We start from the raw sequence: 26,223 nt of genomic DNA on the forward strand, positions 1-26,223 counted from the left end.
ACGAACCCGTGTCCCCTGCATCGGCAGGTGGACTCTCAACCACTGCGCCACCCGGGAAGCCCATCGTTAAAACGTTTTTATTAGAAATGGTTCTGGAATTTCATCAAATGCTGTCTAGCCTCTCGGTGTTATCAAATCATTTTTTCTCCTTTGACTTCCTAATGTAGTAGAATATAGATTCTCTTTCTTTTTTTGTTTTTTGGCTGCTCCATGTGGCTTGCGGGATCTTTCTTAGTTCCTTGACCAGGGATTGAACTCCGGCCCTCGGCGGTGAAAGAAAGTGCAGAGTCCTAACCACTGGACCACCAGGGAATTCCCTAAATTTTCTGGTACTGAAATACTACCTTCCTGCAGTGAACCCCACTTCATCATGGAGTGATATTCCTTTAATGTGCACCTGGATTTTATTGTGAATAATTGCCTCAATGTTTATAAGCGCATTGGTCTGCTTTTATTGTTTTTATATTACTATTTATTGTTTGGGGGTAAGCTTTGATATCTGTGCTACAGTATAATGTGTTTGGAAATATATTGGTAAGTCTTACACTTCAGACTTTGGACCAATTTAAAAAGCATTCTGATATACTGAATTTTTGAAGTCTCTTCTCTGGTTGGGTTGGCTCTTTTTCTTGGATTAATTTTGGTAGTGTATGTGTTTCTAGACAATCATCTATGACGTTTAGGTTTACAAATATAACTATGAGTTGTACATAGTAATTTTTAAATTATATTTTATTTTCCTTTACATTCGTGGATATTTTCTTCTTCTTAGTTATATTTATGTTTTGCCTTCCTCGCCTCTTTTTTCTTGTTAGGCTAGATAGTGGTTTTTATTTAATTTTACATAGAATTACATTTTTAAAAAATAAGTGGTTACTCAGGCAGTTTTATTGTTTTTTGATTTTTTGATTCCTGATTTTTGATCTTAATAAAATTCTTTCTTCGTCTTTTCTTCCTTTTTCTTTTCATTGAGTTAGATGTTTCATTCATTTAGTATTATTTCTTGATTTATAAGAAGTATTACTATTTCTTGTTTATAATTTTCATAGAGCTATGAAATTTCCTCTAAGTACAGCTTTTGCTAAATTCCGCAATTTACATACATAAGATTTTTAAAGTCACATTCTGTAGTTGAGTGTTTGTTTCTGTTTATCCGAACTTGTTTAGAATAATGTTAAAAAAAATTCCAAGTGTTGGAATTTTTTGTTTTCCTTTTTCCTCTAGATTTGCTGCTGTGTAAGTAGAAATGATAGACTACTTTTTTCTATTTGTAATTTATAATCTCTTAATTCTGGCATTAGAGATGCTTGTAAACCTCCATGGGCATTTGAAAACCTTTGTAAATGTCTCACACTTGCTTGAAATGAAAATGTGCTTCCTGTTTCCAGGATACAGAATTTGAAATGTGTCTCTTAATTCTATTAATTCTGTTATTTCTATCCTACAGAATTTGAAATGTGTCCTTTAATTCTATTCTGTTATTTCTATTCTATTTCTGTTATTTCCATTTCACATATTAAGTACTTATGTCTGTCTCTTCTTGTATTGCCTTTTTTTTTCTTTTCTTTCTCCAGTTGGTGCTGTTGGGGGGGGGCATAAATATTCACGATCAGTCTTCATAGTGGATTGTAAGTTTTTACATTATTAAATGTTCATCTTTATATTTATTTATTTATTTTGGCCGTGCCTTGCGGCATGCGGGTTCTTAGTTCCCCGACCAGGGACTGAACCTGGGCCCCCTGCAGTGGAAGCTCGGAGTCCTAACCACTGGACCTCTAGGGAATTCCCTAAATGTTCATCTTTAAAACTTTTCAAAATATAATTTATTTTCCTCTACATTTGTGGAAATTTTTTATTTTTGCTTTTGCAAATATTTAAAGATAAGCTTACAAGCTTTTTTATCTTGAATTAACCATGAGTAAAATTTTTCAAGATCCCTGCTTTTCTTGATATACTTTTACCATATTATTACTTTAAAGATTTTGTGTCATTTTACGGTGTATCTCTTGTAGACAAAATGCAATTAGAGTTCATTTTTGAATCTAGTCTGGGAATATTTTCCGTAGTAGTTTATTGATTTAACATATACACTTGACTCTAATTAATTTTTTGCACGTACTTGTATATGTCTACGCACTTTTCCTTTGTTCTCTGTTTTTTACTACGTGGGCTGTGTTTGCTTTGATCAAAAAAAAGATTAAAAACTAGTCTATTTTTATTTTTATTACTAATTAAATTTTAAGCTTTAATACCTCTATTTAGTGACTTCAGAAAGAATACTATCAAGTATTTATATGTGTCCTTCTGTGAGAGTTGAGAATATTCTTCCACTTACATTTATCCTCTAAGGCCAACCACCCCCAAAAAGTTAAAAAGTTTCTTTTTAACTTGTTCATTTTATAAAATTTATTTTATTGAAGTATAGTTGATTGACAATGTGGAGTTAATTTCTGCTGTACAGCATAGTGATTCCGTTATACATATATATGCAGTCTTTTTGATATTCTTTTCCATTATGGCTTATTGCAAGGTATTGAATATCGTTCCCTGTGCTATACAGTAGGACCTTGTTATTTATGCATTCTATATATAATGGTTTACATCTGCTAATCCCAACTTCCAATCTATCCCTCCCACCTCTTTATTTTTGTTGTTATGCTTGAGGATTTTTCCCAATTCTATATAATTCTATTGTTATTATATGGAATAATCTATTGTTATTATAATTGTTCCCTTTAAGGGATTGTAATTTTGTTTTGTAACTATTATAAATTGATCAATCTGTTCTAAATGTAAGTGGATTCTGTGTTCACATCCTCTCTTTACCTCTAAATTCCCCATTCTTGAGATCTCGATTTTGAACTTTCTCTTGGTTGGATATATTACATCACTGAATAGATTTTGAAGAAGAGTCAGTAAGTGCAGCATTCCCTGACTGTGCTGATTGGAAAATGTGTTATTATTTTTATACATGGTTGCGAATTCAGTTGGGAAATGAATACTCCAATCTTGCTCTCTCTTTCTCAAGCCTCTGTAGAAATCCATCCACTGCTCTTTATCATTGAATGTTACTGGGAAGAAGCTTGTGGCTGTCTGACTTTTCCCCCTGCAGTTGACTAACTTTTAAATATCTTGATTTTGTAGAATTCAGTGTTTATCCTAGAAAACTGTATCTTTACCAAGATGTATCAATTTTGATGATTCTCTGTTACTTTTCCCTGAAACATCAGATATTCCTTTATTTCGGGGAAGTTATTTTCCATCACAGATTTGAGCATATTTTGTTTTGCCCTGTTTTGTTTTACTTTCTACTCGGGAATACCTTTTTATCTGTATGTTGGATCTCTGTTTTCAAACTCTCTTACCTGTCATGTTCTCTACTTGCTTTCATCTACTTGTCCTTTTCCTCTGCATTTTGTGCAGTTTTTTTGAAGACTGTTTTCCACATCATCAACTTTGGTTCTGGTTTGTGGATTTTACCTCTTATTACTTTAATATATTTATTGGTTCTGCAGTGATAATTATTTTTGTTGTCAGCTTCTTTCTTCAACTGCCAGCTTCTCTTTTATCTCATGCTGATGTCTTATCATCTTATCTTTGATCTCTTCCTTTATAGTATCTCTGTTAATTGTTGTATATAATATTCTTCTGTGCCCTGTTCTTTCAAAATATATTGTTCATTGGTCTTTTCCATGCCTGTTTCTTTCTGTCACTTTTTTTGGCCTCAGTTCACTTTTTCTAACTTACTCATCTTCAGTTAGGACGTGACTCTCAGAACTTTCTCTTGGCCCCCAGGTAGTGAGGATAATATCTCTCTAAATCTCCTCCTTAAATCCTGCTTAATTCTGCTCTCAGAACCTGAGTTTGGGTCTGGATGGACTGCCTTTCTTCTGTAGCCTTCAGCAATCTACAAGGGTCCTGGTTAGACGCCTAGGTAGGACACAGTTGATGAATCTTATCTTTGAACTCTGTGATTCTAAGTTTTAAGTCCTGCTTTAGATTTGAGGGTCCCATAGATCTACCGGTTTGGTGTGGCCAGTTTTTTTTTTTCTTTATTTATATTTTCCTCTTTCTTTTCCTTCATCCAAGACTTTGTTTGCAGTTTGAGACAATTAGTCACCATTTTTTCTGGAAGTCCCTTGGTTAGCTTAAAGCACATATCCTTGTTCTGAGGGATTTCCAAACACTTCTGTGTTTTCAGATGTTGATCCTTACAGTGGATTTAACTCAGCACTGCAGCTTTAGTGTGGTAATCAAATAACCACTCCAAGTTTGAATGTTTTCTAATAAGATTTTGTCTATTATGAAAGCCTTCTGTCATACAAGAGTCTTGGGTCCTGAGGATTTACCCAACTCTTAGTATTTTCTGTATAAAATACTCCAATTCTTTCCTTTGTGGATTGCCACATCCCACTTTAGAAATATCAAGGACACCATGTCATGAACCGTTCTTAAATTATTAAGGGAGATGAATATCAGTATCAGCATTGTCTTGGCCACAGTATTCATTCTTTCATAGATATTAACTCTGTCTTTTATGGGTGTGCTCTTATTAGCTTCTGATGCTGGGTTCTGCAACTTAGTATTTTCCCATTAATTGTTAAATGAGAAATGAAATATTTGCAAACATTAGTCTTCTCCTAGACTCTTTAAAGACTGCATAGCTATTATCGTATTCATTCAATCAACAGGGCTTATAAGTAGGGCTCCCAGTGCAATGGAGAAGGGAACTCAGCATTCTAGCTGCTGGTCTCAGGGACTAGAGGGAAGATTTGAGCTTGATCTTAAAACTGGAGTGAGCATGAGGATCCCCTTGAGGGCTTGTTAAAATACAGATTGCGTGCAGGGCCCTACCCCCAGGGTTTCTGATTCACGGAGTCTGGAGTGGAACCTGAGAAATTGCTTTCCTAACGAATTCTTGGCCGATGCTGATGCTGCTGGTCTAGGGACCTCTCTTTGAGAATCTTTTTCTTAAAGGATGGGAATTATGTGGGTCTTCAAAATGTAGGTAAAAGTATTCTACAGGGAGGAAAACATGGACAAACATGGAGATCTCAGCATCCTCCTGATTTCTAAGTCATTCTTTTTTTAAAAAAATTTATTTATTTAATTTATTTTTGGCTCCGTTGGGTCTTTGTTGCTGCACGCGGGCTTTCTCTAGTTGCGGTGCACGGGCTTCTCATTGCGGTGGCTTCTCTTGTTGCGGAGCACGGGCTCTAGGCTTGCAGGCTTCAGTAGTTGCGGCATGCGGGCTGAGTAGTTGTGGCTTGCGGGCTCTAGAGCGCAGCCTCAGTAGTTGTGGCGTGTGGGCTTAGTTGCTCCACGGCATGTGGGATCTTCCTGGACCAGGGCTCGAACCCGTGTCCCCGCATTGGCAGGTGGATTCTTAAGCGCTGCGCCACCAGGGAAGCCCTCTGAGTCATTCTTTTCATTATGGTAAGGGACTCTTTCCTAAGAGACCCATATGGGGGGAATATTTAAAAAGTTAAAGATGATTACTGGCCTTTTGGATGCATTTAGTTTTTCATATCCAACAAATGGATATAGATATCTACTAAGAGTATAGATAAATAAGGGATAAATATATAATATAATATAGTATAATATAGAATATAAATGTATTAGTAAATGTGAAATATTCTAAGTTGTGGTTGGTTTCAGGATATGACGTGTAATTTGAAATGGAATCTGGTGTCAACAGTATTCTGAAATTATTGGTCTGAGCCACTGACTAGCTGTGCCACAAGGAGACAGGTTCATTTTAAATGAACTGACCCTGATATTTCCAGACACCCCTAAGGCTCATTCAGCCAGCCTCTTCAGCAACTTTGTTGGCAGAGCACATGTTCCATAAGAAACAAGTCTATGTTTCTCATGGGGTAGATTTGGTGGGCATAAAGCTACTACATAACCTTGTTCTGATTCCATGAGGTTGGATTCTGAGGAAAGACAATTCAGTGTTATGGATCTCGTTCTTCTGTGTATACCTTTGTCAGCAACTTTCAGTCTTCCACACGTGCTTCCAAAGCAGGAGCACACTGCCTGCATGCCTAAGAAGATCTTTGAGCAGTCAAACTGCAGATGATGGATTTTGCACCTTTTCAGTTAATCTCCTGAGTATAGAATTCTGAGCAGAGGAGGAGACATGGGGGGTTATTCTGGAATCTGCCTCCTCAGTGAAGAAAGATTCTTGTTTGTGAGAATATATGGGGCGTGGACTTCAAGTGTGAATAACTATTAATGAACTGAATAACATTTATAGAGTGTTTTTACTGCTGATTTCCTTTCTCTAATTATGGAATTCAACAGATTTTTTTTCCTGCTTCAGAGAGTATGTTCCAGAAGCCTTGGGCAGGTTATTTTTCCTGAGACCTTCAGTTTCACTATCTGAAAAATGAAGATATTGGGCCACATTGGACGACATGGTCTTTTGAGATCTCCATTCTAGTGGACACTAATGAGCTTACAGATGGTTAACTTTTAGGAGTGAATTCTTCTGTTTGAGTTAAAGAAGGCACAGGTAATTTATTGTTTCAATATTTTTTAGGGAAGTCAAGGAGAGAGAACTCTGTTCCTACCTAATTTCTGTATACTTTCCTCTACTGAACAGGTTTATACAGTTTTGAGCTATAGGGGAGAATGGTTCCTCAGGCTTTCCAGAATCTTTGCAAACAAGAATTGAAAGATTTTTTTGTGGAGGGAAGGCAACCAGATAGTCTCAAGTGTAGCCCCAGGTGATGATTCCAAGTGTCACATCAGTTTAGGGGAGCTTAGCAGTGTTATAAATATGTGGGTAGAATGATGCTGCCAGAGTACCTTCCGCTTGGATGGTGAGGAAGAGCAAGGTGGCCACTTCCTCACATATCAAGGACAGGTGGGGACATGGAATTCCTAATATCCCAGTAGTCAGCCAAGCACTGTGATGTGGCTTCATGAACATTACGAGTTGAGTGGGAGCAGTGGCATATAGTGCTAAGTTTTGTTTTGTTTTTCTGGTCATGGAGCCTCTCTGGAATTGCTTAGGTTCCTATATGTTTAGTTTGGGTTGGTACCACTGGTTAATTTTCTTTCCTGGAAAGCAGGCATGCACACACTCATTCATCCCACAGATCTTGTCAGGGCCAGACCTGTGCTGGGCCCTGGGGATATAAGAACCAAAAGGAACACGGTACTCATCCTTTGAAGAGTGATTTTGAGTAGCCTGGGGCCCCGTCACTTTGAGCGAAGATAATTTTGTATGTTGGAGAGGAGAAAATGTGCATGATGTTTTTCATAGAAATTTTAGTTGGAGGCCACATGCTAACTGTAGGACTTGACCTTTTTTTTTATTATTATTTTTTTTATTTTGCGGTACATGGGCCTCTCACTGTTGTGGCCTCTCCCGTTGCGGAGCACAGGCTCCGGACGCGCAGGCTCAGCGGCCATGGCTCACGGGCCCAGCTGCTCTGCAGCATGTGGGATCTTCCCGGACTGGGACACCAACCTGTGTCCCCTGCATCGGCAGGCGGACTCTCAACCACTGCGCCACCAGGGAAGCCCTGGACTTGACCATTTTTAATGATGTTGATCCCTTACCCACAAAGCCCACAGGGTCATCATCAGTGCAAGGGGCTTATCACTAAGGAGAGATGGACCAGTTATATTCCTTAATCTTGGATTTTTCTTGAAAAGCTTATCGTAAAATACCCAAATCAGAAAAATAAAACTAAAAAACTCGTGATGTCATAGGACAGGAAGGCTACTAAGATCATTTTGAACCATGGAATCATAGAATCTTTGAGCTGGAAGAGAACTTGCTGATCATCTAGTCCTGAGAGTCCCCAGCAAGGACCACATGAAAGGCTTATAAAGGCAGGTGGCTTATATGCAGAGACTGAAAATACCTAAAGACCACTTGTGACAGGGTTTCCATCCTCCACACTGTTGTCATTTTGGACCAGATCATTCTTTCTTATGGGGGTTTTCCTGTGCGTTGTAGGATGTTTAGCAGCATCCCTGGCCTCTACGCATTAGATACCAGTGGCACCACTCCACCCCCCTCCCCGCCGCCCAGTTGTGAGAACCAGAAGTGTCTCCAAATATCCCTGGGCTGGGGTCTGTGGGGGTAAGATTGCCCCTGGTTGGGACCACTGCTCTGTGACAACATAAGGTTAGTAGAAGAATCTAACTCTCATAACCAATCTTTTTATGTTTGATTGGAATCTTATCTCTCACAAGCTCTGCTTCATTCATTCATTTGTTCATTCATTCAGCACATGTGCTGAGTACCCATTGTGTGAACTGTCCCCAGTGCTGAAGATACCAGTATAAATAGACAGGTGTGGGCTTGCTATCAGCGTGCCTACGTTCTAGCAGAGGGAGATAGAGCACAAACAAACAGGTATCATAGCAACAATGAAGGAACTTATAAGGCAGCGTCATGTGGTAGAGAAAGTCAGCATGGTCAGAGTTGTGGATAGGGGCTCGATTTCATGGGGGTGGGGAGAGTGGGCTAATACTAGATGGAGTTGTGAAAAAGCCCCTTGGAGGATAGAACCTTTGAGCCCAGAATTGCATGAGGAGGGGTCAGCCATGACGAAACTAGGCATTTATTTGTCTCTGAATAATAATAAAAAGTGAGAGATGAATTAAGTCAGAAAAAAATCTTTCAAAATATACGAAAATTTTGTAAAACACTCCTTTGTACGAAAAGGTTGACTGGCATAATCAAATCTCTTCATTTAGTGAAATGATCCAAGTAAAGGCTTCGAAAGACTTGTTCAAGGTGAAGGTGGCAGGTGGAGCCATCACACCTGCTGGGAATAAATTATTTTACTTGCTGGAGAGGCATTTCTATATCCTTGTCCTTTTTAAGCTGAAAGACCTAAGTTTGTTGGGCAAAGTGAGATTTTCATTAAGGATTTATGGAACGTGGGGCTTGGCCAAGTACCTGAGCCACTGTAGTGTTTTCACATGGTGATAAATTCTACTGTTGTGTTGGCAGACAAATGTCTTAACTTTCTGCTAAGAAGTTCTTGAGGTGCAGTGATTTTTAGGAGTAAACTTACTTGCTGAGAGTAGATTGGAGATTGCAAGAGAAAAGAAATTCTTTAGCTATCATTTAAATTAAAATATTCCTAATTCTTGGGTATCTGCCAGTTCCATACATAAAAACATAGGGTGTTCTTCCTATTTTCTTGGAATGGGGTAGGAGAACCAATGGATCTCAGTGGGCAGTGCCTTCTGCTATAGGTGGAGGCCAAGAGGAGAAAAAAAAATCACAATCTTCTGGAATAGGAGGACTTCAAAATGGTCACGATTCCTGATTCACACAAGCCCAGCCATTGTTTACCTTTCCAGAAAGCAGTCTGCTTAGGGCTTTCATCCTGAGGGGGTAGTTAGATCAGGAACCATGAGTGGTTATATTTTGTCAAATACAAGAAATTGGACTGGAAAGGTTATTGCATCAGGGCCTTGTGTGCCACAGATATAGGCAGACTCGCGACAATTCTCATTTAAAGGAAGTGACTTGTCTGAATTTTCTGAGCAAACCATGAGCACAAGGCAAAGAACAAGTCTCAGAGGGATTAGATTGGGACTTTTGTGGGCTTTTCCTCAAATAAAAGAGATTCTTCTGGCAAAACTTTCTTATACTTTCAACAGCCCTGGATCCTTTCGTTTTGTTTTTTGTGTTTTTTTTCCTCTCAGAAGGTAATAGAGAGCAAGGTAAGTTGTTCAAATGGTTTCTGGATTCATTCACTGAAACTGTAGAATTTAGACTTGGTGGGGTTGGCCAGACCTTCTGTACCAGGCACAGATCTGGCTGTGAAGACATGCCCAAGGCCTGTGGTCAGTGAAGCCTTCAAACCCACAGAGGAGCTACTCAATGTGTGGCTTGGTCTTTCACGATATGGAAGATGCCTTTGACTGCAGCTTCTGCTTACTCTGCGTCTTAATCAGTTCTGTAATGAAGACCCAGCAGCATATCTGCAACTTCCCTTTAATTTTACAATTTTTATAATGAGAGTTCTTGTAGTGTGAAAAGTGTCTGTGGAAACCCAGCCAGCATGCTGAAGAGTCTACAAAGGAATACAGCGATTTTCTGTCTCTGCCGTTTGGGTGAGGTTTGGCTCTAGAGGAGAGAAATCAGGTCTCTCTTGATCTCCAGGCTCGGGCAAGAATGGCTTCAAAGTTTCCAAGGAATTTCCTGATGGACCCATGACATTTCAGAGAATTCATTCAACCCTAAGAGTGGTTTTCGGTCATTTGGAAGAACAAAATGAGCTGCGATCTCATTTGTCATGGTTGCCTTTTGAGAATTTTAGCATGTGGAGGTGTCTTCATTTTGTTTTGCTTCTCAAGGAGAATATTGTCAGGACGCTTCTCAGAATTGGAGTTATCTGGTGAACTGCAGGTTCCCCTTCACAGACAATGAAGTCTAAAGCTCCTGAGATACCACCCTGCTTCCTCCCTTTCTTTTCTAGTCCCTTCTCTCCTCTTTTATCTCCTTACTCAAATCACACGCTTCCTTTTCTAAGGACAGGAGAGCTGGCAGGCTGCCTATTGGCCTGTTGGCCTCAATTAGCCTTATATCATTGCAAAGGAATGCATGAATTCTCCAGAAGGTATGTACTATCTCTTTCTGTATTAGACACTCACTACCTGCTTTCATAACAGGTCACTCAGCCAGAGTGGCTTCTTGTTTACATATCTGATATTTTTTGGGTCATTTGGATTAGATCATCTCATTTTAATAATGATCCCCGAGGTTATCTGTTATGAAATATTACTCCACTGTGCTCTGTAAAACTTGAAAACTTGATTCAGGAAAACAAAGCTAAAATAAGAGAACCTGAAGACCAGCATCCTTGGCCGGAAGGTGACTGGGGTTATTAATCTGCAGATTGCCTGCTTCAGACTCTGTCCCAGAGATGGAACTAGAGGCCACACATGGGCATTGGCCGGATTCAGGCTCGTGTGGTATTTCTCTGCTACTATTTAAATTCAGTTTCATCTTGGGGGTTACATATGTGATTGCAAATTAATCCTTTCTCTTCTGAAAATTTGGTTTTGAAGAACAGCTGTGTCTCCCTTCTGAATTCCTTAATTATTTATCCTCCCTGATATGTTAAACCTTTCATTAGTGTGGTGAATTGCCAAGAGTACACAGAACTGCTTAGATCATGTAGCAAACAGCATAAACATTGGATAGGACATTTGAAGACACCACATGGTGAGCCAGGATCTATAGTTGTACCAAATGTTGTGCGATCAATGTAGGTATCTTGTTGTTGGAAGTTCTTTGTTGGTTTATTTTGTTGGCTTATTTTTTTTTAATCACTATAACATGGGAAGAGTGTGTATGTCATTTGTACTTATTCAAAAGTGTTCTAACAGAAGTGTTAAACTTGGAGGGCACATGCCCATATCTGAGTTCAAATTAAATCAAGAAAATTAATTATTTCATATTTACGTACATGTATGTATGTATATATGTATGTGCAGAGGACAGGCACCCTATGATACATGTGTTTGCATATATATGCATGCCTGTGTGTGTGTATCTATAGTCTCTATTTGCATTTGTAAGTGTGATTTCGTAACTACTGTTCCTTTTCCTGAAAGGAGATTTTTACCTCCATTTCTTGATCCAGTCCTGTTTGGAAAGATGCTTTAAATGATTTTTAAGTTATTAGACCTCCCACTTCAACCATGACAAGAGTAAATGATAAGCAGTGATGTACAACACGTCTTGTTGCTGAGAGTAGCGACCCACACTCACAAGTGGATTAGTCAGTGATTTTTTTCCCCTCATTTTTCATCCTAAGCATGAAAAAAGTCTTCTTTCCTCCCAAACCACGTTCCTGGGGCTTGAAATAAGGGATGTTAATTTCCCAACACACCCCACAGCTCTTTGACCTCATCATAGCAACAGTTTCCGATCTCAAATACATTTGTAGAATGATCTTTAAGTTCCTGATTTTTCTGTCTTTCTAGCTGAACGGTGCCGACGTTTATGCATTCCACTAACTGGTAATTGGTTTTTCCAATCATGGGAAAGGAAAGTGAGAAAAGCACAGACAATAGGTGCTCACTAAAGCCTTTTCTTAGAATTGTGATTCAGGAGAACCAAGGAGTTCAGTGTCTTACAAATGAAACTAGGTTTCTGGAGTGGACATAGGTAAAGCATCTTACGGTGTTTCTGGTTCTATTTCTCAAAGGCTTTGAAGCTTATATAATTAGTTGCTCTTGAATCCCTGTGGCTGTGGTGCTTCACAGCTTTATTTCTGGTCTGCAGTCCTTCAGTCAGAGAACAGGGTAGGTCCAGGCAAGGCCTCCACCTTTCCATTTGGACGCTTCCCGGAGACAGTTGGGATTCTGACTTGAAGACCGTGTTCGTGCTCCGTGCAATCCTGGAGAACGGTGCTCGCCGAGGTGACCCAGGTGAGGGTTGTGGTGGCAGGATTGTAGGCGTGCCCTCAAACACCCAGGGCGCCTCCCTTCTCCCCTCCTGTCTGGGCAGAGAGTGGGGAGGGCACATGATGAACCTGTGGATTGTCCCCTTTCACCGTCACAGGAGGAAAATGGAGGCATGATGGGTCTCTGACATTGTGAACACAGATAGTGGGTGGGCAGACGGTAGAAGTTAAAATTGGTGGGTTTTTTAAAATTGAAGTGTAGTTGATTTACAGTGCTGTGTTACTTTCTCTTTTTTAAAATTTATTTTTAAATTTTTTTATTTTTTGGCCACACCGCATGGCATGGGGGATCTTAGTTCCCAGACCAGGGGGTTGAACCTGCGCCCCCTGCAGTGGAAGTGCAGAGTCCTAACCACTGGACCTCCAGGGAATTCTGTGTGTTACTTTCTGAAGTATAGCAAAGTGATTCAATTATATATATAGATCTACTTATCTATCTATCTTCTTTTTTCAGATTCTTTTCCGTCATAGTTTATTACAAGATAGTGAACATAGTTCCCTGTGCTATACAGTAGGACCTTGTCATCTTTTTTTTATATATAGTAGTTTGTATCTGTTAATCCCAAACTCCTAATTTATCCCTGTCTCCCCCTTCCCTCTTTGGTAACCATAAATTTGTTTCCTATGTCTGGGAGTCTGTTTCTGTTTTGAAAATAAGTTCAAAATTGGTGTTTTTAAGACTGAGAAAGAGCAGCTCAGCTGGTGGCCATCCTTTCCCTATCCCCGTTCTCAGCTGTATATTCCCAATCCTTAACAAGATCTCTGGATTTTCTTTAAATATGTCTTCAAGGGTTTGTCCAATATGGAAAGTTGGGTTTTGGGTTTCCCATCAAAACCCCACCTCTTGAAAACTCTAGACTTATCAATGTAAATTGCACAAACCAACACGTGGCAATCAGTAGTGCAGAGTCGTGGATAATTAGTATGGTCTAGAGGTTTCACATTAGGAGGACTAATCACATTAGGTGCTAGCTTATTTGGGAACGAATCCATTTTCATCTGCCTGCCAAGGCATCATCATGGGTGGTGGTGCGAGTCTAGTTGTCAGATGCCTGTTTGACCTTGAGGGGCCTGGAGATATTGCATTGGGAGTAGGAGATGGGGCTGGGGGGCGGGGGGGGGACACGCTTGTTTGATTTGTAGATTCATCTCATGACCTTTTGAAATAGCATTTCTTTCAGTTAGTTCAGAAGCTTCCTCTTCTGCTTTTGATTTTGCTGATTTGGTCAGTGGGAAAAAAAATACTGCTAATCTCATAATTGCAGTAGAATTTTTAAATAAAGTAAATAGATAGGAGATCAAGGCTTTTAACTTTAAATCATCATTTGGTAGCAGCTCAGTGTCTGGTTTAGCCTTTTAGGGTTGCTGTTCTTTCTCGGTTGATGAAACAGTCAAATATGCAAGAGTGTATTTCTCATCTTTGTTCCCATCTTTGTTGTTGGTTTCTCAGAGGATTACCATCTGCTGCAAAAACATCCTCGAGTTGATGGATGGGTCATCCTCAGGTCCAGCTTTCTTTGTCTCTCTCCTCCCCTGTTCCGTCTCCGCCTCCTCCTCTCACTTTTTGCCCATGTGTACGTCCTCATTCTCATAAACACATCAAGTTTCTGTGTCTTTGATTGTTTAGGCCATGCTGGCAATTTCTGTTTTCTTCTGTCAGCGTCTCCAGGAGCAATGTGTGCACAAAGACAAAATGGCTTTCAGAGGAGGCTACATCCTCCTATGAGGACTCGGTGCAGACATCCAATTGAAGGCCATTCAGTGGTAACCAGACGCTGGTTCTCTCAGCAGCCTGGAGATTAACCTCTTCTAAGGCTCTGTGCTATTTTTGAGGTAGAGTCTGCAACAACATTAAAGCTAGAACCTATTAGGAAATCAATTTCATCATCTCTTCTTTTTCTAAATCAGTGGCTTTTTTTTTTTTTTTCCTGATCTCCTAACCCTTTAATCTCCTTTGTAGCAGAACAAGGAGACCGTTGGTTTGTTTGCATCCAGCGAAGTTTGAATCCTTGCTAAGAGCTTCGGAAGACACCAAGATATTAGAGAACTGTGCAGAGAGATGAATTTCATCTCGGGGTGGATGACTTAATGCCAAAGGTGCCCTGCTTTCCTTGGGCAGAACTGTCATTTTTTTGGTGGATGTTGTGCGAACAAGGCTCAAACTTTCCAAAAGACACACAGCAGAAAGCCTTTTGTTGCATTATTTCTAAAGGCTTGAAGTTTTGAAGGGAAGAGATTTTGTTTTCCTCTCGGCTACACAATGGAGCTTTCAGAGAACCTCTTTTAAAAGGAATAGCTACAGCCTTTGTGTTGAAGGGTGTGCCTGTTGGCAGGGTCTGCTGATGCAGACAGACTGGCTGGTGATTAACAAAGGTCATTAGACTTTGGAATCTGGCAAGCAGAGTCGGATGGTATGTCTTCTGTGTGTGGAAGGACGACTCCCAAGAAGCCAAGGCATTCTGGAGGTTCCCCCCCTCCAGCCCACCCCCCAAAGGCAGCTGGAGAACAGGGTCTGGTCCAGGAACGTCCTGCGGTAACCAGGGCTGTGCTGGGATGAACGAACTAGCCCATGAGGCATGGGATAAAAGAACCTTCGGAGATCCTGGTGAATGACATTTGAGGAGGAGAGAGGTGCTGCTTTTTCGGGAAGGAGTGAAAACAGTTCCTCCTTTGTTGGGAGGAGGAGGGCAGAGGAGGGGCCCAGGCTGCTCCTCTCCTGTTCCCTCTGCCTGGCAGCCTGGCAGCATCCATCCCAGAGAAGCCATGTTGTGCTCAGAAGGGAGGCTCTGAGCTAAAATGGCCGCTCCTAAAGCTCAGAGGACTAGGGCAGCTTAGTGAGACTTAGAGCTCCAGTGACGCAGGAGCTCCTATCTCCTGAAAGTGTGATAAACACATTCAGCAGAGCTGTGGCTTGTTTGGCTGAGATGAAAGGACTAAGCTGGGGGGATGGGGAGCGCACACTGGATGATCTGCCTTTTTGCCGTGAAGTGTTCTAAATGCAGGAGTCGTCTGCACTATGGAAAAATGTGTGTTCAGGTCTAATGGGCTGTGCGAAAAGGAGAAGTGGGGTGGGGCCTCGGTGACGGCTGTAATTTGATCCAGAGCTGATAGCAACCTCTTCCACACAATTTGGGTTGGTGCTGAGACAGAAGAGCTGGTGTGGCTGGGAATATGGAGGCTGAGTTAAGCTGACAGGACCTCTGGTGCACAGTTCAGGGTTTATTGGAAAGGAGAAATTGCTGGGTGAAAGGGGAGAAGGTAAATATCTGTGTGTCTCACTCTGCAAGCTCGGGCTGTCCAGAGCTGGACTTGCCAGGAGTTATTTTCACAGGAGCATTCTTTCAGAGAAAATCCTCCTGCCATAGCTCCTTTCACGGCATTGACAGATTTCTCCACTTTATTCTTCCTGCAGAAATAATTGATCTTTGACAATAAAAGTATAGCAAGTTGCCGTACGATCAGAGTATCGAAAGATCTGGCTTGTGGCTTTTGTTCCTTGGACATCTGGTTCTAGATTACAGTGACTCAGTAGAGTTTGCTATGAGCTCAGTGAAGTAACTCAGTCATTAAGATAATAACTGGGTATCTCAACTTAAATAGGAAGGTCTATGCCTTCTAATGCATTTTTAACTTCTTAATGGTGGGCCTCTCCATTGAGTTCGTGTGAAGCTATCTGTATCTTTCAATCACACAGTAAATAGCAGGACAGAGGCAGCCGGGCAAGTTTTACTTTATTCTGAATCAGGTTCGCTGCTTGTTATGGCCAAGTATGCACTCCACATTTGTAAAGGGGAGAAGTAGAAAAAGAGAAAGTCCTGCCTTAGAAGCCCTTCTTCCAAACCACGTGCGTTTCTGTTGCCTTAGAGTAAATCGAGGTACCAGGGTGCAACCTGAAACTAGAAACTGGATTGTCATCTAAAGTTGGTTGTTTAAGAATCTCTTGAGAAATATTTTATGACCTAATTAGATTGGAGAAGCTGTTAGGTTATAATTGGCAGGTAGTAAAAAGCAAATAACCATTTAGCTCATGAAAAAAAAAATAAACTGTTTAAGGAAGGGAAGAAGGAGGTGTACCGCGGTATCAGTTAAGACAATAGAAGAATAAAAAGGTACAATAAGAGCTTTTCCTACTGCCACTCAGAGATTCAGGACTGTTTCACCATTTGGTGATAAAACATCAATGTTTTATAGTATTAAAACAGCTAATGAAGAGTGAAGTTTGTCCTTTCTTCTGTATGGGCAACCTCTTTACTTCTGAGAAGATTCTGGTTCAAAAATAAAACTGGCCCCAGCCAGAATCCAAGTCAGTATTAACCTACCAAGAAATTTGAATCCAGTCAAGAAATTCAGAAACTGCTACAACTTTTGAAGTATTAAGGGTTTCTTTGACACATGGCACTTGCAGATACATCAAGCTAGAAAAAGTTTACCTGGTTTTTTCCCCCGTCTTTGAAGTTACGAAGCCAAGGACACCATCCCTATTATGTCTGATTTCCTTTCTTTGGCCAGTGTTCCATCTGGCAAAGTCCAGTGAGAGAAAATGGCCGATATTGGAATTTCTTCCATTAATGGACTTGTAGCCCCATCAGCTTGGGGTACGCAATGAGCGCAAGCCTTAAGGTGTTTCGTCTGCCTTCTGCCACCACAGGTTCCTAATGTGAGAGAGTAGACCCAGATGATGGAGGTGCTTCAGTGCGATGGCTGTGACTTCAGAGCCCCGTCTTATGAAGATCTCAAGGCGCATATCCAGGATGTCCACACGGCATTTCTGCAGCCGACGGACGTTGCCGAAGACAATGCGAATGAGCCGCGATCTGGGTCCATGAATGCCAGTAACCAGACAGAGGTGGAGTTTTCGTCTATAAAGGATGAATTTGTGATTGCAGAGGACTTATCAGGTAAATCTGTCCTAGGCTCGGCATATCTGATGTATTTCACTGCCCTCATCTATTTTGAGCCTGCCTGTAGCCGTGGTTCTTTTTTTTTTTTTTTTTTTGGACAGGAGAGTAGGACTTACTGGTGGGCGTGAGTAAGGAGGGGACGACAGTGCCAAGGCTCTCATGAGTGCAGGGTCCGCCATTTGTCCAGAGGGCCAGGATTAGGGATGCATCTGACCTCACAGCCATCCAGGATGAGCTGCTTTTCTGCCACCTTGTTTTCAAAGTCATCCGCATTAAACTTAGTAAACGCCCACTTCTTGGAGATGTGGCTCTTCTGGTAGCCAGGGAACTTGAACTTGGCCCTGTGGAGGGCCTTAATCACGTGCTCCTTGTTCTGCAGCCTGGTGCGGATGGACCTTATGACTTCGCCAGCGTGGACCCTGGCCACTGTGCCCTGGGGCTTTTCAAAGGCACCGCACATACCTGTCTGGAGCCTAGATTGGGCACAAGTCATGAATGTCCACTGGAAAGGGCTGTCTCCAAGGTCCCTTAGGGCAACCAGTACAGGCAACAGGCTGCATACACTACCGAGGAGTCTGTAGCCGTGGTTCTTGACATGCACGGTTCCTACAGAGTTTCTTGCTGTTTGCGAGCCATTTTTTTTGGCCACGCTGCAAGGCTTGTGGGATCTTTAAAGGTTCCCCGACCAGGGATTGAACCTGGACCACGGCAGTGGAAAAACGCCGAGTCCTAACCACTGGACCACCAGGGAATTCTCATTTGTGAGCCATTTTTGTGGTTTGGGCATCACGTTTCTCTTCTTGAGTAGCCCAGGTTATTGTTCTTTCAGCTTCCTCTGTTTCTCAGTTTCCTTTCAATTTGGAGCACAGGGTAGTATCTTGGAAAGTTCCAGAATGAATATTACAATGTGTGAAACTTGCATTTTCATAGCTCTGTGGCACATGAATCGAGATGTGGAGACTCTTGCACCTGAAGCCGAGTGCTGCCTTCCGTCCGTGAGATGCAACGTGTTTATGTTCGTTAACACTTCGTTAATACTCTTCAGGGCCTCATCTTGAGATGTTAGGCTTTTTGAATGTGATGTTTATTAATGAAGGATAATTGAAAAGAATATGGATTTGCATGATTGAATTTTGTGACTCGCTTTTGCTTTGCTTTTCTCTTCCCACTTACCTTATGCCTTCTCTTTAGGTCAAAATGCAACTGCATTGGGGACCGGAAGTTACTATGGCCATAGTCCAGGATATTACGGTCAGCATATTGCCTCTAATCCCAAACCAACAAACAAGTTTTTTCAATGCAAGTTCTGCGTACGCTACTTCAGGTCAAAAAACCTCCTCATTGAGCACACTAGGAAGGTCCACGGAGCTCAAGCTGAAGGGAGTTCGGCAGGACCCCCTGTTCCAGGATCCTTAAATTATAATATCATGATGCACGAGGGATTCGGAAAGGTCTTCTCTTGCCAGTTTTGCACATACAAGTCACCAAGGAGGGCAAGAATAATTAAGCATCAGAAGATGTATCACAAAAACAATTTGAAGGAGACCACTGCTCCTCCCCCTGCCCCTGCTCCGATGCCAGACCCAGTGGTCCCACCCATGTCCCTGCAGGACCCCTGCAAGGAACTGCCGGCGGAGGTCGTGGAGCGCAGCATCCTAGAATCTATGGTCAAGCCTCTGACCAAGTCTCGAGGCAACTTTTGCTGTGAGTGGTGCAGCTATCAGACCCCCCGCCGGGAACGCTGGTGTGACCACATGATGAAGAAACACCGCAGCATGGTCAAGATCCTGTCCAGTCTCAGGCAGCAGCAAGAAGGGACTAATCTGCCTGATGTGCAGAACAAGAACGCCCCCAGCCCCACTTCTAACTCCACCTATCTGTCTATGAATGCTGCCAGCCGGGAGCTACCCAACACTAACGTCTCCACCTTCAGGGGCTCCATCGGCAACTCCATCATGAGACCCAATTCTTCTTCCGCTTCCAAGTTTTCGCCCATGTCTTACCCTCAGATGAAGCCGAAGTCACCTCACAATTCTGGCCTCGTCAACTTGGCAGAGAGATCCCGTTACGGAATGACTGACATGACCAATTCTTCTGCCGACCTGGAAACTAACAGCATGCTGAATGACTCTAGTTCCGATGAAGAGTTAAATGAAATAGACAGTGAGAATGGCTTAACTGCTCTGGATCATCAGACAGCAGGCATGTCCACGGAGCAGCTGATGGGCTCAGAGGGCAACAAATTATTGGAGACCAAGGGGATCCCATTTAGAAGATTCATGAACAGGTTCCAGTGCCCCTTTTGTCCGTTCCTCACCATGCATCGACGTAGCATCTCCCGTCACATAGAAAACATCCACTTATCCGGAAAGACAGCCGTCTACAAATGTGATGAATGTCCATTTACTTGCAAGAGCTCATTAAAACTTGGGGCTCACAAACAGTGTCACACGGGTACAACGTCAGACTGGGATGCTGTGAATTCCCAGAGCGAAAGCATTGCTTCCCCGCTGCACGAAGGTGTCGTGTCGTACGAGAGCTCGAGCATCAATGGGAGAAAGTCGGGGGTCGTGCTGGAGCCCCTGCAGCAGCAACAGCCGCCCCCGCCGCCGCCACCACCCCCGCCTCCGTCACAGCCTCAGCCGCCGCAGCTACAGCCGCCCCATCAGGTGCCGCCCCCGCCCCCGCCGCCCGCGCAGGCCCCGCCCCTGCACCCCTACAAGTGCACCATGTGTAATTACTCCACCACGACTCTGAAAGGGCTGAGGGTTCATCAGCAGCACAAGCACTCCTTCTGCGACAACTTGCCAAAATTCGAGGGGCAGCCCTCCAGCCTGCCAGCGGACGGCGAGACAGACAGCCACCCCTCTTCCAGCAACACTGTGAAGAAAAGTCAGACCTCAATTCTTGGGCTGTCCTCCAAGAACAATTTTGTAGCTAAGGCTTCTAGGAAACTCGCTAATGACTTTCCTCTCGACTTATCGCCCGTGAAGAAGAGGACCCGGATTGACGAGATAGCAAGCAACCTGCAGAGCAGAATTAACCAAACCAAACAGCAGGAAGATGCGGTGATCAACGTGGAGGATGACGAGGAGGAAGAGGAAGACAACGAAGTGGAGATTGAGGTGGAGCTGGACCGGGAAGAAGAGCCGCCAGAGCCCGTCCTGGAGGTGCCCACGTCCTTCTCAGCGCAGCAGATCTGGTCGAGAGATGCCCCTGAGCCCCAGAAGGAGCCCAACTTCAGAACTGTCACCCACGATTACAATGCCACCAACGGGGCTGAGATAGAGCTCACCCTTTCTGAAGATGAAGAGGATTATTACGGCTCCTCCGCGAACATGAAAGATCACCAGGTTTCCAGCGCTACTCTGCTCAACACCCAGACTCCTATCTACGGAACTGAGCACGGTAATGAAAACGCGGACTTTAGTGACTCAGGAAGGCTTTATTATTGCAAACACTGTGACTTCAACAACAAATCTGCCCGGAGCGTCAGCACCCACTACCAGCGCATGCACCCGTACATTAAATTCAGCTTCAGGTACATCTTGGACCCCAACGATCACAGCGCAGTGTACAGGTGCCTGGAATGCTACATCGATTATACCAACTTCGAAGACCTGCAGCAGCATTACGGCGAACACCACCCAGAAGCCATGAACGTCCTCAACTTCGACCACTCGGACCTGATCTACCGGTGTCGGTTTTGTTCCTACACGAGCCCCAACGTCCGAAGCCTGATGCCACATTACCAGAGAATGCATCCCACCGTCAAGATTAACAATGCGATGATATTTTCGAGCTACGTGGTGGAGCAGCAGGAGGGGCCAAACACGGAGTCCCAGACGCTGAGGGAGATCCTGAACTCGGCTCCCAAGAACATGGCCGCGTCCGCTGCCGTGGCCCGTGGCGGCGGGGTGCCAAATCCGTTCCCTAAGAACACCCCTTCCAAGACCTTTCCTCCAGAATGTGAAAATCAGAAGGACCCCTCGGTCAGCACCGTTGTCGTGTACGATTGTGACGTTTGCTCCTTCGCGAGCCCCAACATGCACTCTGTGTTGGTTCATTATCAGAAGAAACACCCGGAAGAAAAGGCCTCCTACTTTAGGATCCAGAAAACCATGCGAATGGTGTCTGTGGACAGGGGCTCTGCCCTTTCTCGGTTGTCATTTGAGGTGGGTGCTCCAGTGTCTCCCAAAATATCCGCCATGGGTTCCCCACCCCCCCCACCGCCCCCGCCACCAGACCTCGGTACCGAGCTTTACTACTGCAAACACTGCTCCTACAGCAATCGGTCAGTTGTGGGAGTCCTTGTCCACTACCAGAAAAGACACCCAGAGATAAAGGTTACCGCCAAATATATCAGACAGGCTCCTCCCACAGCCGCAATGACGCGAGGGGCCGATGGGCCCCAAGGCTCCCCCCGGGCACCGGCCCCCAGGCAGCAGCTTGGCCGGAGCGGCTCCGAGAGAGACGGCCCTCCCGCAGAGAGCGAGATGTTCTTCTGCCAGCACTGTGATTACGGGAACCGCACGGTCAAAGGTGTCCTCATCCATTATCAGAAGAAGCACCGAGACTTCAAGGCCAACGCGGACGTGATCCGGCAGCACACGGCCACCATCCGAAGCCTCTGCGACCGTAACCAGAAGCAGCCTGCCGGCTGCGTGCTGGTCCCCCCCTCGAACGTGGAGCGGGACAGAACGAAACTCCGGGCGCTCAAGTGTCGGCAGTGCTCGTACACCTCCCCCTACTTTTATGCACTGAGGAAGCATATCAAGAAAGACCACCCTGCCCTGAAGGCCACAGTCACGTCCATCATGCGGTGGGCATTTCTAGATGGCTTGATAGAAGCTGGCTACCACTGCGAGTGGTGCATCTATTCCCACACAGATCCCAACGGTTTGCTCCTCCATTATCAGAGGAGGCATCCCGAGCATTACGTTGATTATACGTACATGGCCACCAAGCTCTGGGCTGGGCCAGACCCATCCCCTCCCTCTCTCACGATGCCAGCTGAAGCCAAAACGTACAGATGCCGAGACTGTGTTTTTGAGGCTGTCTCCATCTGGGACATCACCAATCACTACCAAGCGTTCCACCCGTGGGCCATGAACGGGGACGAGTCCGTGCTGCTGGATATCATTAAGGAGAAAGATGCTGTCGAGAATCCCATCCCTCCGCCTGAAGAGCTCGTGGGCCCTGTGAATTGTGAAAACAGTATGCCTGCCCCGCTCCCCGAGCAGGAAGCTGAATGCCCCGAGGATGCCAGGCTTTCCCCGGAGAAGAGCCTCCAGCTAGCATCAGCCAACCCCGCCATCTCCTCTACCCCGTACCAGTGCACTGTGTGCCAGTCTGAGTATAACAACCTGCACGGCCTTCTGACCCATTATGGGAAGAAGCACCCAGGCATGAAAGTGAAGGCTGCTGACTTTGCCCAGGATATCGACATCAACCCGGGCGCCGTCTACAAATGCAGGCATTGCCCCTACATCAACACCCGCATCCATGGTGTCCTGACCCACTACCAGAAGCGACACCCGTCCATCAAGGTGACTGCCGAGGACTTCGTGCACGACGTGGAGCAGTCCGCCGACATAGCCCAGAACGACGTGGAGGAGACGAGCAGGATCTTCAAGCAAGGGTACGGCGCCTACCGCTGCAAACTGTGTCCCTACACGCACGGCACTCTGGAGAAGCTCAAGATCCACTATGAGAAGTACCACAACCAGCCCGAATTCGATGTCTTTTCCCAGTGTCCCCCGAAGCTGCCCATGACCCTCGAGCCCGAGATAACCACTGAAGTGAGCCCCTCCCAAGTCTCCGTGACCGAGGACGAGGTGGGAGAGGAGCCCGTGTCCACGTCTCACTTCGCTACCTCGCATCTGGTGTCCCACACTGTGTTCCGCTGCCAGCTCTGCAAGTACTTCTGCTCCACGCGGAAGGGCATAGCCCGGCACTACCGCATCAAGCACAACAATGTGCGCGCCCAGCCCGAGGGCAAAAACAACCTCTTCAAGTGCGCCCTGTGTGCCTACACCAACCCCATCCGCAAGGGGCTGGCCGCCCACTACCAGAAGCGCCACGACATCGACGCCTACTACACGCACTGCCTGGCGGCCTCCAGGACCATCAGCGACAAGCCCAACAAGGTGATCATCCCGTCGCCGCCCAAGGACGACTCCCCGCAGCTCAGCGAGGAGCTCCGGCGCGCCGTGGAGAAGAAGAAGTGCTCCCTGTGCCCCTTCCAGTCCTTCAGCAAGAAGGGCATCGTGTCCCACTACATGAAGCGCCACCCGGGGGTGTTCCCCAAGAAGCAGCACGCCAGCAAGCTGGGGGGCTACTTCACCGCCGTCTACGCCGACGAGCACGAGAAGCCGGTGCTGATGGAAGAGGACGAGCGAGGCGGCTTCGAGAAAACCGAGGTGGAGGGCAGCGACGGGCAGGAGATCGAGTGGCTCCCTTTCCGCTGCATCAAGTGCTTCAAGCTGTCCTTCAGCACGGCGGAGCTGCTCTGCATGCATTACACGGACCACCACAGCCGGGACCTCAAGAGGGACTTCGTCATCCTGGGCGGCGGCCCCCGCCCGCAGAGCTCCGCCTACCAGTGCAAGCACTGCGATAGCAAACTGCAAAGCACGGCGGAGCTGACCTCACACTTGAACATTCACAATGAGGAATTCCAGAAGCGTGCCAAACGTCAGGAGAGGCGGAAACAGCTTTTGAGCAAGCAGAAATATGCAGATGGTGCTTTTGCAGATTTCAAACAAGAGAGGGTAAGGATATGTTTTGCTTTCCCTTCCCCCAGGAGGCCTCTCATCACTGGTGCCCACATGCACGTCTTCGCTGCCAGCCAAACCGCTACGGGCTTCCTAGTGACTTAGCCTGCCAGAGAGCTCAATAAGTCAATTAAACATTTCGAGCTTGATTATCCCCCCCGCGTTCTACGCTCACCCTTCTCCACGGCCCCGTCCCCCTCCCTCTCGCTCCTCCCAAGGTTCCCCAGGGGAGGGTCGGGTGGCTTTTCTGTATTTCTCTCTGCCAAGTAGCCTTCTCCGAGGCCTAGTTACAGGACAACGCTCGCTCTCTTTCCCAAGGCAGTTGCGGGCCGTGTCTTGGTATCGTTAGCGCTTCTCAGCCATGTCTTGGTTTGCAGTGTCGGCTACAGGAACCTAACGTCTCCAGGAGTAGAGTTTTTTTTCTTTTCTTTTCTTTTTTTTCTTTTTTGGTCAAGAAGTCTGCTAATGGCGTAGCTATGCGACGTTTCACCTGTGTAGTTGAAAAATTGGTTTGAAAACCAGATCACTTGGTGGCAGTGACAATGAGGCTTCTGCACCGAGATCTTCTCTCCTCACAAGTTGTAACCTGTTTGGGTTCTGGAGACTTCTCGAGCAGCGTGCACAGTGGGCAGCGCGCCTCGCCCCTGACGAATTTGTTATGTAAAAATGCTCGCGTGTTATCTCCCTTGGTTTTTAACCTGCTAATCTGCTTTAACGTAAAATCTGCTAGTAAGCTGCAAGAATAAATGCCGGCCATTGAGGGAGGGCTCGGAGTACTGATGGCTACCACTGTATTTTACCAGCCTTTTGGTCACTTAGAAGAGGTGCCAAAGATCAAGGAGAGGAAAGTGGTGGGCTACAAATGTAAATTCTGTGTGGAAGTGCATCCGACGCTCCGGGCCATCTGCAACCACCTGCGCAAGCACGTCCAGTACGGCAGTGTCCCGGCCGTGTCAGCCGCCGTGAAGGTGAGCACTGGGAAGGTCTGGATGAGGAGTCTTGTGTGTGAGCCCTTCGAGTTCCTAATTCACACCGTTGCTCAGAGCCACTCAGGAAAGGGCGACCCCAGATGTGGGCGTTCCTGAGTTATGCTGGGATCGGTCTGGCTTGTTTTGATTTCTTTACAGGTTGGATCCTCCTCATCTTCCGTGTTTCGACCCGGTTGCGTTTCGATCTGGTTCCCTTCCACGCGGATAGTCTGGTGGAAACAGAAGATCCGGGCCTCTCGGTACAGGAGGCTTTGGGTCTCCCTTCTGTGCTGCATTTAAGTGCCATTAGGTGTTTGCTTTTCCAAGCGGCCTGGGCTCTTGAGAGGAGTCCAGTGGGTTCTGTTCCCATCCTCTTCTGCGTGCCCCCCCCCCCCCCCCGCCTGACTTCTTGCTGTTCTCATCTGGCCACGGTGCAGAGAGCCCGGGAGAATCTGTCTTTTACTTCTTATCCTGGGTCCCCAGAGGAGCGTTAAGAAACGTTAAATCTAAACCTGAAAGCCTTCAGGTCACAGTCGGCCCTGTGAGCCCTTTGACCTGATTTGTCTCCTCCATCCCCTCTCCCTCTGTGTCACTGACGAGCACCTTCTCTCTGCCCCCAACCAGTATTAGGCCACCTGGTTTGAAGATCGTAATCCTAAAATGAGCCACTGTATCAGTGAGCAAGCCGCCATCCCTGCCTTCCAGGATATTGCTGACCACTTAGTGTTGAGCAGAGAAGTCAGTTCAGGGCTCTGCTCTGTCTCTGGATACGTGAATGCATTTCTGTCATCGGCCCTTCTTGATCTTGAGTCCTGTTTTGCCAATGTGGCATGGAGGCGAAGCTTCCGCTCTTCCCATTGAAGACTGAAGCCTTCCGGCTGGCGGCACAGCAGTGAGTGGCACCGGGACAGCATCAGTCAGCTTCTTGCCTGCCACCAGGGTGTGTCTCAGCCTCGCGTCCCATAATTGCTCGAGGGAGACAGCGGCTCTTCCTGTGTAATCAGTAATCCAGAGGAGCCACCCCAAACCTGGCTAGGCTGCTTCTTAAGTTTTTGAATTGATTATACAGCAACCTTCGGTCAAGGGGTGATGTCACCATCTGTGAGATGGGGATGAGCAT

General features: G+C 45.2%; 1 protein-coding gene across 7 annotated transcripts in view; it reads left to right on the plus strand.

Moving 5' to 3' along the window:
- The window catches only part of ZNF462 (zinc finger protein 462), a 144,048-nt gene that overhangs the window by 38,842 nt on the left and 78,983 nt on the right, over positions 1-26,223 (plus strand). For 6 of the 7 annotated variants that reach the window (XM_081238264.1, XM_081238262.1, XM_081238266.1 and 3 more), the window contains 3 exons: positions 17,107-17,356; positions 18,551-24,132; positions 24,939-25,103. In XM_081238264.1, the coding sequence (XP_081094390.1) occupies positions 17,134-17,356; positions 18,551-24,132; positions 24,939-25,103 (5,970 nt within the window). In that variant the 5' untranslated portion in view covers positions 17,107-17,133. Of the gene's footprint in view, positions 1-15,037; positions 15,090-17,106; positions 17,357-18,550; positions 24,133-24,938; positions 25,104-26,223 lie in introns of those variants that run through there. The other variant, XM_081238265.1, reaches the window with a different exon arrangement.

Source organism: Mesoplodon bidens, assembly GCF_964165515.1.
Source record: "Mesoplodon bidens genome assembly, chromosome: 6".
NCBI classification, from domain to species: domain Eukaryota; kingdom Metazoa; phylum Chordata; class Mammalia; order Artiodactyla; family Ziphiidae; genus Mesoplodon; species Mesoplodon bidens.